Below are 13,153 nucleotides of genomic sequence, written 5' to 3'. Positions count from 1 at the left end.
CTGCTGAATGTACCCTGAAATAACTTTATTATTCATTTCTCCTCTTTTTCCGTGTAATAACCTCCAAAATAGTCGTCATCCCTCCAGTCCCTCTGTGAAGAAACAAAGGTGTACTTGCTGTCTAAAGTACAATTCTCTTCACATCTCTAGGATCTGCTCACCCATTGAGCTCAGGCTAAAGTCCAAACCTTTTATCCTAGCAGTCAAGACCCTTGATGATTCTGACCCAGTTGTCTTTGCAATCAGTGTCTTTCTCCTACCAGTGGGTCTTCAAACCATCTGGTCTACGAAGATGTTTGCATTGTCAGAAATCTTTTAATTTAAACAGGATCCCTAAACATCTACGGGTGGCTGTTACTTCTAATTTTAAAATCAACTTTGTTGAAGTACATAGCCCAACCCTCTGTGTGTTGCAAGAACCACTTGTTATTTTGGACTGGAAGAACGGGATGTGGGTTGAATGTGGACCCAGTTAGCCTCACCAGCAGGATTTTAGACTGGAACTTGGGTCTATGAAGTTGTATTCCCTCATAATGCCTGGCTCAGCAACTGGCACCAGCAGGTTGTAGCTATTTGACTGACTGACTGACAGATTAAATGAATGAATGAGTAAAAATAGTAGCCCAGAGGTTAAGACCATCAGTTTTGTTGGTTTGTTTTAATATATATATTTATTTATTTTTGGCTGAGTTGGGTCCTCGTTCCTGTGCGCGGGCTTTTCTCTGGTTGTGGCAAGTGGGGGCTACTCTTCATTGCGGTGCGCGGGCTTCAGTAGTTGTGGCTCGTGGGCTTAGTTGCTCTGCGGCATGTGGGATCTTCCCGGACCAGGGCTCAACCACTGTGCCACCAGGGAAGCCTCAGACCACCAGTTTTGAAGCCACAAATGAGTGGGTTTATAACTTTGAGCAAGTGACTTTCTTTGCTTATCTTCAGTTTCCTTATCCATAAAATGAAGGTAAGAGTACTACCTATATCAGACATCCCTCGTGGCTCAGTGGTTAAGAATCTGCCTGCCAAGGCGGGGGACATGGGTTCGAGCCCTGGTCCGGGAAGATCCCATGTGCCGTGGAGCGACTAAGCCCATGCACCACAACTACTGAAGCCTGCGCACCTAGAGCCCGTGCTCCGCAACAAGAGAAGCCACCGCAAGGAGAAGTCCACGCACTGCAACGAACAGTAGCCCCCGCTTGCCGCAACTAGAGAAAGCCTGCGCGCAGCAACAAAGACCCAACGCAGCCAAAAACAAATAAATAAATAAATAAAAGAGTAGTACCTATATCATGTGGTTATCACAAGGACTAAATAATACAATGTTAGTAAAGCACTTAGTACAGAGCTGGGTACAGAATTAGGGCTCAAAATATGGTAGCTATTGTTGTTATTATAAAAAGTTTAGATGCAGGCTAGGGCCCATGCAAATCCTATGCAACTGTGGGCACATAACACTGACATGAACTTGACCTAAGGGTGCTTCAAGCATGTATACACAAGTCATTTATGTTTGGTCAATCAGCAAATAGAACATGAAGCACTTAACAGGAGACAAAGAAAGTACCTGTAATGTTGCTTTGTGGGAAAAGCTTCTGCCTGGGAATCCAAGAGCTTGTGTTCTAAGTCCTACTCTGCCGTGACTCACCTCATGATTTTTTTTTTTTTGCAGTATGCGGTCCTCTCACTGTTGTGGCCTCTCCCGTTGTGGAGCGCAGGCTCCAGACGCGCAGGCCCAGCGGCCACGGCTCACGGGCCCAGCCGCTCCGCGGCATGCGGGATCTTCCCGGACCGGGGCACGAACCCGTGTCCCCTGCCTTGGCAGGCGGACTCTCCACCACTGCGCCACCAGGGAAGCCCCTCACCTCATGATTTGGGGGCAACTGTTTCTCCTTTCTTTGGGCTTCAATCTTCCCATCAGAAGGTATTGTTCTAGGTCAGCTATTGACACTGGCTCAGGCTGGCTTGGCTTTCCTTTTATAATTTCCTTTTATTCTTTCCCTCGTCCTGTTGGCCAGTGTTTTATTTTTTTGCTTTTGTTTTACATTTTATTTCTTTGTATCAACAGGGGCACAAGAGAAAAGATCAAAAAGCAGGTTGTCCCTGCTGTCTCAATGCCACCAGCTGCTTCCTTCCCCTGGCTTCAGATGTGATAAAGAAAGCTGTGGCTTTCTGTAGTTTTATTCACAGTCCTTTTTTTTTTTTTTTTCCAAAATACCACAAATGTACTTTATTTCTTCCCATTCACCTAAAGCAAGTTAATTAATCAAAATAATCAGTGAATTTTCTTTTTTTTAATGCCCAAATCACAGTTTATTATATATTTTTTAAAAAAATATCTTTATTGGAGTATAATTGCTTTACAATGTTGTGTTAGTTTCTGCTGTACAACAAAGGGAATCAGCTGTATGTACACATAAATCCCCATATCCCCTCCCTCTTGCACCTCCCTCCCACCCTCCCTATCCCACCCCTCTAGGTGGTCACAAAGCATCCAGCTGACCTCCCTGTGTTGTGCAGCAGCTTCCCAGTAGCCATCCATTTTACCTTTGGTAGTTTATGTATGTCTGCTACTCTCTCACTTTGTCCCAGCTTCCCCTCCTCCCCGCCCCTCCCCCCAGCCCTGTGCCCTCAAGTCCGTTCTCTACATCTACGTCTTTATTCCTGCCCTGCCACGAGGTTCATCAGAAACATTTTTTTAGATTCCATGTATGCTACACAATATTTAAGAGCAATTTGAACTAGTTGCCAACATATAAAAATTGAGAGCTTTAACATAAAACTTTTGATTTCCAGATTCTCTTAAAAATGAGAAGAGGGAATTCCCTGGCGGTCCAGTGGTTAGGACTCTGCACTTTCACTGCCGAGGGCCGGGGTTCAGTCCCTGGTGGGGAACTAAGATGCCCCAAGCCACGCAGCGTGGCCGAAAAAAATTAAAAAGAGAGAAGATATGGCAATACAGGACTAGTTGGCTGGAGCTGCACAGCAACTCTCCTCTTTAGATGGGGAGTGCTACAGTCCCCACCACTCTCCCACTCTCTGTTACCTCCACATTGAGGCCTAAATACAATTGCCATTTATCCTCATACTTTTCATACTTGTGATGTTGTTTTTCTTTTTTCTCTTCGCGCCACACGGCTGTGGGATCTTAGTTCCTGGCCTAGGGATCGAACCCACGCCCCCTGCAGTGGAAGCTTGGAGTTGTAACCACTGGACCGCCAGGGAATTCCCAGTGACGTTGTTTTTCTTAAATGGAGTTAACAGGAAATTAAAATATCGCTTGTCTTTATCAAATGTGGAGTAATGAAAACTAGTGTGGAGGAAAATTATTTAGTATCTAAAAACATGACATACAGTGATTATGTGACTTCTTAATATCATGCTAGAGTATTTCTAATAAACCCACATAAGGGACATTTGACTCTCTGGGGAAGTTTAACTTTGACTAACAATTGACAAGGACTCAGTGATGTTTTATAAATCTGTAAAGTTAGAAGTTAGCTTTTAGGAAACTGATAAGGTGCAATAAGTTTTGTATGTCCAATGGAGTAGATAACCCCAAAGGTTATGGTTTTATTATTCTATAGGGCAGGAAACAGATTTGGATCTAATTTAGTAATTGTATTTCATCATTCCTTTGCTATTAACTATTCTCAAATTCTTTTTAAGGCAGCTCTGTCATACTGTTGTTTCCTTTATTAATGATTAAATAAGCTCACTCTTTATTGGTAGGAGAATTACGTTTTTAATCTCTCAGTGGCATTAATCTTTTGTCTATTGTGTAAGTTCCAAAAATTTTTGGTTAGTTATTTGTTGTTAATTTTACTTGCAATTTTTTTAAATAAATTTATTTATTTATGGCTGCATTGGGTCTTCATTGCTGTGCACGGGCTTTCTCTTTGCAGCAAGTGGGGGCTACTCTTCGTTGTGCGTGGGCTTCTCATTGTGGTGGCTTCTCTTGTTGTGGAGCACGGGCTCTAGGTGCGCAGGCTTCAGTAGTTGTGGCACGTGGGCTCAGTAGTTGTGGCTTGCGGGCTCTAGAGCTCAGGCTCAGTAGTTGGGGCACACGGGCTTAGTTGCTCTGTGGCATGTGGGATCTTCCCGGTCCAGGGCTCGAACCTGTGTCCCCTGCATTGGCAGGCAGATTCTTAACCACTGCGCCACCAGGGAAGTCCCTACTTATAATTTTTAAATCAAATTTATTGAGGTATAAAGTATATAGAGTAAAATCCCCCCACACACAAGGAGATTAAGTGCACAAGGCTGGTGATTTTTGACAAATGTATCCACTTAGGTGACTACCACCCCAATCAAGATATATAGCATGACGATTCTATTTTTAACCATTTGAGAATTGATCTATTGATCTTTTAGACTGCAGAGAGAGGGCACTGTGTTTTAAGAAAAGTAAGTGAATATTTATTTGCAGGCAAGAACAACAGTCTTCAATATTCTCTGTGAAAGAAGGCTACAACTTAACATGCACTCAGGAAACATTAATTGTTTTTTTCTATCTAGTGGATTCCTATACCAGATGATCCCTAAAGACACTTCTAGCTCTGATTTGTAAAGACTCAGGTACCGGTCTCTCAAGGCCTACATACTCCTGCCCCAAAAGGCAGTGAGCAGAGGCTTCTGAGATCATCTCAGGAGAGTGAAACAAAACAGACAGTACATGAACTACAAACAAACTGGAGATTCTCGGGAAGTGGGGCTTGAAATTTGAACATAGCTGAAGAACGCAGGACGACTATAAAACATAACTAATGGCTTTTCTGAGTCAGAATTTCCTGCCTCAAATCCCAAGCAAAAGAAGATCAAGAGAAATAGGGTAGCTTTTCAGCTGCTGAATCCTCTCAGCCAACTCTCCCAGGTAAAATTATTCCAGGAGCTTTGTTCTGCCCACAGATTCTTTCCCTTTGAACTATTGGTTTTCCATTAACCAGGGAGACTTGCAAAATCAAACACCCTGTGATCAAACATTTCATAGACTACAATGGGGTCCAGCTGCTCTCAGGTCAAAGTTGGATTTCTAAGCAGACTAAATGTGCTGCCAAGCAATGTCCGAAATTTCCATTCAAATGCAATTCTACAGATAGGGAGAACTGGAAGCAGGAACGGTGAGGAAGCTGCTACAATACAAACGAGGTGATAGTGGCTTAGACTAGAATGATAGAGGCAAGGTGGTGAGAATTGAGTCTGAGAACATTTTGAAGGTAGAGCCAAGCAAGGGCAGATGCATTGAATATGTGCTGTGAGGAAGACTCAAGACAAGGGTGGTTCTGAGTCTTTGGCCTGAGAGACTGAAAGAATGGAGTTACCCTTAAACGGGGAGAACTGTGAGAGGAACAAGGTTGAGGCAAAAAATCAGAAGCTTGGTTTGGAAGTGTTAAGTTTGAGGGCCTATTAGATATTCAGGTACTCATATGGGCCATGAGTCCACTCCATGGGTGGGGTCTGGGATGGAGATAGAAATGTGGGGAGTCAATGGCAGATGGAGGATATTTAAACTGGACTGGATAAGCCACCCAGGAAGGGAAGGTAAACAGAGGAGACCCAAGGACCAACCCCAGGGAGGAGGGTCAGTCCACTATTTAGTGATTGGAGAGGAGGAATCCACAAAGGAAAGTGAGAGAGTAGCCAGTGAGGAAGGTCCTCCCAGAGCCTTTACTATTCTCTAAGTTAGGGTATGCATTCTGGAAGAGGTAGAAAGTCCTAAATAAATAAATAAAATATATGTTAGATGGTTATAAACAAGGGATACATGTTTCTGGTGACTGCAGCTTACATGAAGAATAAAGAACAGAAAATGACAAAACCAAAACTAGGTAGGAAGGAGAATATTTATTTAGAACAAGAAATCACAACACAAATTGTGGGAGAAATCTTGCAGTTACAAATTGCAATTTGTAATTTGAAAAAGCTGACAACACAAACATCACAAAATCCAGAAACGAATTTAATTTTCTTGAACATCTCCTTAATATTTTTTTCTTTTTAAGGTTGCATTAACTTTGATCACCTCTTTATAAAACAACAATTTTGTATCATTTTCCACAATGAGAATGGAAAGATAATTTAGTCTTTCCTCTAGCATGTCAGATCAAAAATTTTTTATTACTGCTATTTTAGAAAAAATTTCTTCTGAGTTCACAATTCTTTTCTAGTAATGTTATCAACATTTGGGGAGTTGTCAAAGTTGAGGGCAAACTGTATCAAATTTTTGTCATAGATTAACTGTAATTTCAGGTAATTTCAAGCTTTCTAGTGCCCTGATTAACCTTAAATACTTATTTCATTGAAGACACTCATTGATCACAGCGGGCTAGGTGTAACTTACACACGGAAGGCCAGCAATAACTATTCACGTTAGAGTGTCACATAAATATATCCTACTAAACTCAAATGTTCCCAACAGGATTTCCTTTAGCTGAATCCCAAACGCCACTAGACACAAGGGGAAATGTGACAGGGGAGAAATCGGAGTAGAGGAGCACGTTGCTGGGTTACACTCCTTGCGCCGACGAAGAGTCTCGATGCATCCTTAAGCTTAGTTCCACGACGGTTATCACCTCTAGGTAACAGACAAGGAGGGAACTCAAAGCAAAAACGCGGTACAAGGAGTTGGGGCGTGGCACTGCTATTCTAAATGGCTAAACTAAGGCCCCTGACCTACATATCGATTTGTGTTGGTTTGTTTTATAACCCAGTCCCTAACTCTAGGGTTTCTTCAGGAGCCCAACCCACCCCCATGCTCCATTCCGAACACCACCCACAGCGCTCAACGCTGCACGAGAGGGTGGGTCCCACGACTCTCTCCTCACATCACAGCTGGCTTCATCGTTGCCTGCTCCAACCTTAACGTCCAAAGTCGGCGGGAGCCTTTTCTCAATGCCCTCTCACTGTATTGGACTAAGCCTCAACTTTTTTTTTTTTTAAGGTGTTGGGGGTAGGAGTTTATTTATTTATTTATTTATTTATTTTTGCTGTGTTGGGTCTTCGTTTCTGTGCGAGGGCTTTCTCTAGTTGTGGCAAGCGGGGGCCACTCTTCATCGCGGTGCGCGGGCCTCTCACTATCGCGATCTCTCTTGTTGCGGAGCACAGGCTCCAGACGCGCAGGCTCAGTGAGTTGTGGCTCACGGGCCTAGTTGCTCCGCGGCATGTGGGATCATCCCAGACCAGGGCTCGAACCCGTGTGCCCTGCATTAGCAGGCAGATTCTTTTGCCAGTCATGTTTTCTCTCTCTTCACTCCTAAAATAATACTATTATTGCTGGAGTATTCTAAAGCAAAACCAAGCACTAGTCTAAGTGTAATCAGTACTGCTAAGTCTAGTAATACTCTGACGGCAGATAAGGGTTCACAATCAATTTTAGTGTATTTGCCTTTTAACTTAAAAAGTGGCTGAAGCAGTCATAGAGTTGTGCAATGGTTCTCACCCTGGAAAGGTTTTCCAAAAGGCAGATGCCTGGCCCTATCCCCAGACATTTTGATTTTCTGGTTCTGGAAAGATCCTAAGGTCATACATTTTGAAAATGTCCCAGCAGTGATGCTGAAGAGCGCCAAAGGCTGTGAAGTACCAGCTTAGTTAAACACCATGTCTCCATGAGACATCTTATCTTTATGGTTTCACACACAAAATGTATGTAGCTACTGCATTTGGGACCTAAATCAGTACTAAGAGCTGTGAACATTAGGACACTAAAAGTAGCTGTAGGCATTCTCTAACTTCAGAAAGTTTGAAAACAATGTAGTGGACATCTTATACATAGACTGAACATATGTCTCCGATTGCCTGGGCTTGTTCTGCTTATTGTCTGTTGTCTTGGAGTAATTGTTAACAGCACTCTGTGTCACTCTCTAAAGCATCCCAGTTTGGGTAGTTATGAATCTGATTGAATATGAAGAGCAAATGTTCACTGATATGAAAAGTATTTTAAATCTTTTTTTTTTTTTTTTTTTTTTGCCGCAGGCAAACTTCTTGCAGCTAAATCCACGATCAGGCCCCCCCATATCCGATTTTCCCTTCATGCGAGAGGGCGGCCGAGGAAGCTGTCAGCCATCTTTTGAGTGTCATTACTTCTTGTTTCAACTACTTTGCCCATCCTTTATTACGCCGAAATATTTCACGTGTTTATTTCTAAAATTTTGCAAGTACTATAGACTCACCTTCCTTGTGGAGCCTCTATTTGAAGGAGGAATAATGTATGGGTGGGTTGCTTTCGCCTTTCCAAATATGGCTGCCTTAGATTTCCGCCGGCCCCGGAAGAGCTTTCGGTTTCCCGGCAGCCTAGAGGAGGCTGGACTTCCGGCGTCAAGAGGCAGGCGAGGCCCGCCTTTTCCGTTCTTTCCGCCCTAGGTCCGCGAGCGCCGCAGCCATGTCGTATCCTGCTGACGATTACGAGTCTGAGGTAATCTGGTCTTGAGCGTGTGCTGAGCTCCGCGACAGGGGCAGGGCTCTTTGGATGCTGGGCCCCGCGGGGAGACGGTGTCCGGGCCTCTCCGGGAGCACTCGCGGCCCGCGACCAGCCCCAGCCGGCCTCCCCGCTTGCGCGTTCCTCATGCCGTTGCCACCCGCAGCTCCCGGTTCTTGATCAGCCCGTCTCGGCCCGCCCATCTCGTGTGTCCGGTCCCCTGGTCCTCTCCTTTTCCAAGTCCGGGAACGGAGGCTAGTTATAGGATTCTGTGTGTCTGTAACTGCACTCTGATTTCTTATGGTCTGGGTTCAGTCTTGTCAGGCCCCGCAGATTCCCACAGCCTCTTGTGCTTTGCTCTACCTTATTGCAGCCGTAACGCGGTATTGTCATTGTCTGTTTATTCTCCCTTTTCTCACAGGCGTGTGAGTTCCTCAAAGAACGAGACTGTGTCTTATCCACCTTTGTATCCTTAGAACCTAGAACGAGCATTTTGGATTCACGAGCTGGTGACTGTCTTGTCTGTGTCTCTTTCGTTTCTAGGCTGCTTACGATCCCTATGCTTACCCGGGCGACTATGATATGCACACAGGTGAGTCTACAGGTTTGTCTGGCCAGCTTCTAGGGATTGGCACCTTTTTGGATGTCTCAGAGCAGCTCTGACGGGCACCTGCTTAAAACTAAGTCTTGATGGTCCAGGTTTAGAGTCAGTTACTAGCTCTCACCAGGAGAGCTATTAAACCAGGCCTTATTCATGGTCCACCTCAAAATCTCAGAAGGGAAGGGTTACTGTCCTGACTGTGGTTTCCTTGTTGAAGCTATTAGCTGAAGAAGAAAATCTTGTGAAAAATTAAAGCAATTGAAACCAAGTCCAAGTGAAATCTTTTTTGGAAGGTTTTTGATGTTTCCTGAGTTGTTACAGTAACTTGGTTTGATTTAGCACTTAGTAAGTGCCATGTGTTGTTCTGGGTACTTGGCTTGAAGTATTTCATTTACCCCTTACAGCAGTTCTGCAAAGACATAAATTAACATTACAGGTGAGAAAACTTGAGGACAGAGAAGTTTAGTTACTTGCACCAAGTCATATGGGTAGAAAATGGCAGTCATTCATTTATTCAAAAAATATTAAGTGCCTACTACTTACTGCCCTTCGCACAGTTCCCCCCCTTCCCCCATAACTTCCAGGTCTTGAGGGTACACCTGGGTGCAAGACAGACAGGGTTCTTGCTTTCATAGACGTTAGGTTCTGGTGCGAGAAACAATAAGCAAATAAATAACTTCAATAAATAAAATAAATAAGTAGTGGGAAAATGTTCTGAGGAAACAGGCCCGTGGGGATTGGGAGTGATATGGAGAGGATTTATATTTCTGAGTGTTTAAAAGGGAATTATACCCGATTTTATAGACTTGAGTTTTGTTTAGGGGATGGCCTTGCCCTTTTGTTATGTCCTATATGTGGATTTGAAGTATTTATTGTATCTAATTTCTAGGAGATCCGAAGCAGGATCTGGCTTATGAACGTCAGTATGAACAGCAGACCTATCAGGTGATCCCTGAAGTGATCAAAAATTTCATCCAGTATTTCCACAAAACTGTCTCAGACTTAATTGACCAGAAAGTGTATGAGCTGCAGGCCAGTCGTGTCTCCAGTGATGTCATTGACCAGAAGGTATATGAGATTCAGGACATCTATGAGAACAGGTATGGGCCATTGGCTGAAATGATCTCTTACTGGGTGAGACTGGCTTAGTAATGCAGTCTCTAAAAAGGGGTGATGTTTATTCATTTCTCTGTAAAGAGAGTGCTCGAGGGGTTTCTCTGATTCTTTGGGGGCTAGGGACGTGTTATTTTGTTGAACTCATTGCCCAGAACTTATACAAGGCCTAAAATAATACTATCACTATCAATAATTATAATATGTATGATCATTATAGATCAGGCAACGTTCGGAGTGCTTTCTCTGTATTTACTGATTTACCCTTCACAATAACCCCATGAAGTAGGTTCTGTCGTTTTCCTCATTTTATAGATGAGAAAACAAAGCGCAGAAAGGTTAAATCTCATAGCTAGCTAAGTGGATGTACTGAGTTTTGAACCTGTCCAGTCTGTCACCAGAACCTAATTTCTAAACTGTGCTGGACAACGTCTCAACACAAAACAGGGTGAGCCGAGCTCTGAGTGGTTGCTTCTGGTTTTTTTTTAATTTTTTAATTTAAAAAATTTTTTTTGCTGTACGCGGGCCTCTCACTGTTGTGGCCTCTCCCGTTGTGGAGCACAGGTTCCGGACGCGCAGGCTCAGCGGCCATGGCTCACGGGCCCAGCTGCTCCGCGGCATGTGGGATATTCCCAGACCGGGGCATGAACCCGTGTCCCCTGCATCGGCAGGTGGACTCTCAACCACTGCGCCACCAGGGAAGCCCTGCTTCTGGTTTTGAGGGGACGGCCCTTATGTAATGGGCGTTAGAAATGAGACAGGTCAATCAGAGTTGGATAGTCAGGAAAGACTTCATCAAGGAAATAGGGTTGTGAAACATCTTGGGCAGCAGTGTTTGCGTTGGATGCTTGAGGGCTGTTGTGGCATCAGACTGCAACAAATAGACTGATTTGCTTCCATGTTTGGAGAGGGGGAGGAGGCACAGTGCTCCAGGAAGTGGAAGGGGAGGTGGAAAGCTAAGGGAGGGGGGTGGGGGTGTCTAAAAGGTAGTTCTCAAGTCAGGGAACAGTAAGCAGTGAAATATGACTAGAGTTCATGATACAGAGGCAGGAGATGATCCTGAAGAGCTTGGTAGGTGCCTAGCTGATGTAAAAGAAATGTTTCACCTTATTAAGAAAGATTGTCTGGGGTGTAGAATTGGGTTGAGGAAAGTTGTAGACTTGGAGGCTCTGGCCCTGGCTCTGTTTCTGTGACTTCTTCCCTTTTCAGAGTTTGGGTACTTATTTATAAAATATGAGGATTGTCTCTTCTCAGATCCTTCCTGTTTTGGAGTTCTAGAATATTTTTTCTTGATTTTCAGCTGGACCAAGTTGACTGAAAGATTTTTCAAGAATACACCTTGGCCTGAGGCTGAAACCATTGCTCCACAGGTTGGCAACGGTAGGTGTGAGTGTTTTGTGTCCTGTGTGTTGGATGGGATCCTATGACTGAGGCTCATTAGAAAGCTCAGGATGATCTGTGTCTGTTTTGCTCGCCATTTTATTTCCCCAGGGTTTGGTACATAGTAAATTCCTTAGTAAATAACTTGTTGAATGAAAACTGAATAGATGGAGAGGGGACAGAGGTATTTCACATGTGGTGAAAACTGAAGTTGGGATTTTTGTCTTGACTGGTTTCCTTTTCCTTCCGTAATTTTTGGGGTCATTACAGTTGCTCCAGAATGGGCTCTCTGGCCTCCTCTCACATTTCACTTTCTGATGGTGTCTTTTATATATGGTGTGAAGTAAGAAGAGCCAACTTTGTTCTTTTGCATGTGGATAGCCAGCTGTCCCAGTACCAATTTTCAGAAAGACCATTCTTTTTCCATTGAATTGTCTTGACACTTCCCGAAATCTGTTATCATGTAAATGTACAGGTTTATTTCTAGACTGTCACTTTGATCCCATTGATCTATGTCTATCCTTATGCTTGTACCAACCACACTGTCTAAATGATTGTAGCTTTGGAGTAAGTTTTGAAATTGGCAAGTGTAAGTCCTCCACCTTTGTTGTTCTTTTTCAAAATCGCTTTGGGTCTTCTGAGTCCCTTGAATTTCCATGTGAATTTTAGGATCAGCTTGTCAATTTCTGCAAAGAAGCCAGCTTGGATTTCGATAGAAATTATGTGGGATCTGAAGATCAATTTGGGAGAGTATTGCCATTTAACAATATTAAGTCCTATAATCCGTGGACCTGGATGTCTTTCCATTTATTTAGGTGTTTGATTTCTTTCAACAGTGTTTTTTAGTTTTTTAACATACAAGTCTTTCACTTCTTTTGTTACAGCTAACATTTTTTGAATACTAAACATTAGTATCATCATTGTTACTCAGGTTTAGAACTCACTCTGTTTTTTTTTTTGGCCACACAGTGCGGCCTGCGGGATCTTAGTTCCCCGACCAGGGATTGAACCCGTGCCCCCTGCATTGGGAGTGCAGACTCTTAACCACTGGACCTCCAGGGAAGTCCTGGAACTCACTCTTTTTTTTTTTTTTTTCTTTTAATTTATTTTTTATATAGCAGGTTCTTATTAGTTATCTATTTTATACACATTAGTGTATATATGTCAATCCCAGTCTCCCAGTTCATCCCACCACCACCACCACCACCCCCGCCACTTTCCCCCCTTGGTGTCCATAACGTTTGCTAGAACTCAATCTTAAATGTGTTTCCATGTTGCTCAGACATTACGCTCTGTTTAATATTTTGCCTATAAAGAATATAATATTTTGTATGTTGAGCACAATAGGAGTCCTGTAATACATGTTTTTAAACAGGTAAGGATTCAGAGGACTCAAAGTATGAAATATTTGGTATAAAAATCCCCCTCCCATTTCTATCCCAAGTTGTCTGTTTTTCTCTCTGGAGCCATCTAGGGTTCACCATTTTCTTGTTTATCCTTCTTCTGATACTCTATGCATATATCAGCAGTTAGGAATAACTTGTTCCTTTTTTACAAAGACTAGATAGATGCTCCTTTCTTTCCATTTTTAAAATTTATTATATTTTTGGAGAGTATTCTGCAGCTCCAGGATTCCCAAGACCCGCCCCCCCCCCCCC

At 43.3% G+C, this 13,153-nt stretch overlaps 1 protein-coding gene across 2 annotated transcripts in view; it reads left to right on the top strand.

The window, feature by feature from the left end:
- The first annotated feature begins 8,292 nt into the window (after positions 1-8,292).
- EIF3L (eukaryotic translation initiation factor 3 subunit L) overlaps positions 8,293-13,153 on the top strand; it is a 19,555-nt gene continuing 14,694 nt past the window's right edge. For both annotated transcript variants that reach the window (XM_007454040.1, XM_007454041.1), the window contains exons 1-4: positions 8,293-8,398; positions 8,945-8,993; positions 9,892-10,102; positions 11,416-11,495. In XM_007454040.1, the coding sequence (XP_007454102.1) occupies positions 8,366-8,398; positions 8,945-8,993; positions 9,892-10,102; positions 11,416-11,495 (373 nt within the window). In that variant the 5' untranslated portion in view covers positions 8,293-8,365. The remainder of the gene's footprint in view (positions 8,399-8,944; positions 8,994-9,891; positions 10,103-11,415; positions 11,496-13,153) is intronic.

This window comes from Lipotes vexillifer, unplaced genomic scaffold (assembly GCF_000442215.2).
Source record: "Lipotes vexillifer unplaced genomic scaffold, Lipotes_vexillifer_v1.1 scaffold382, whole genome shotgun sequence".
Lineage (NCBI taxonomy): Eukaryota > Metazoa > Chordata > Mammalia > Artiodactyla > Lipotidae > Lipotes > Lipotes vexillifer.
The sequence above is the reverse complement of the archived record's forward strand: the minus strand, read 5'-3'. Positions and strand labels throughout refer to the sequence as shown.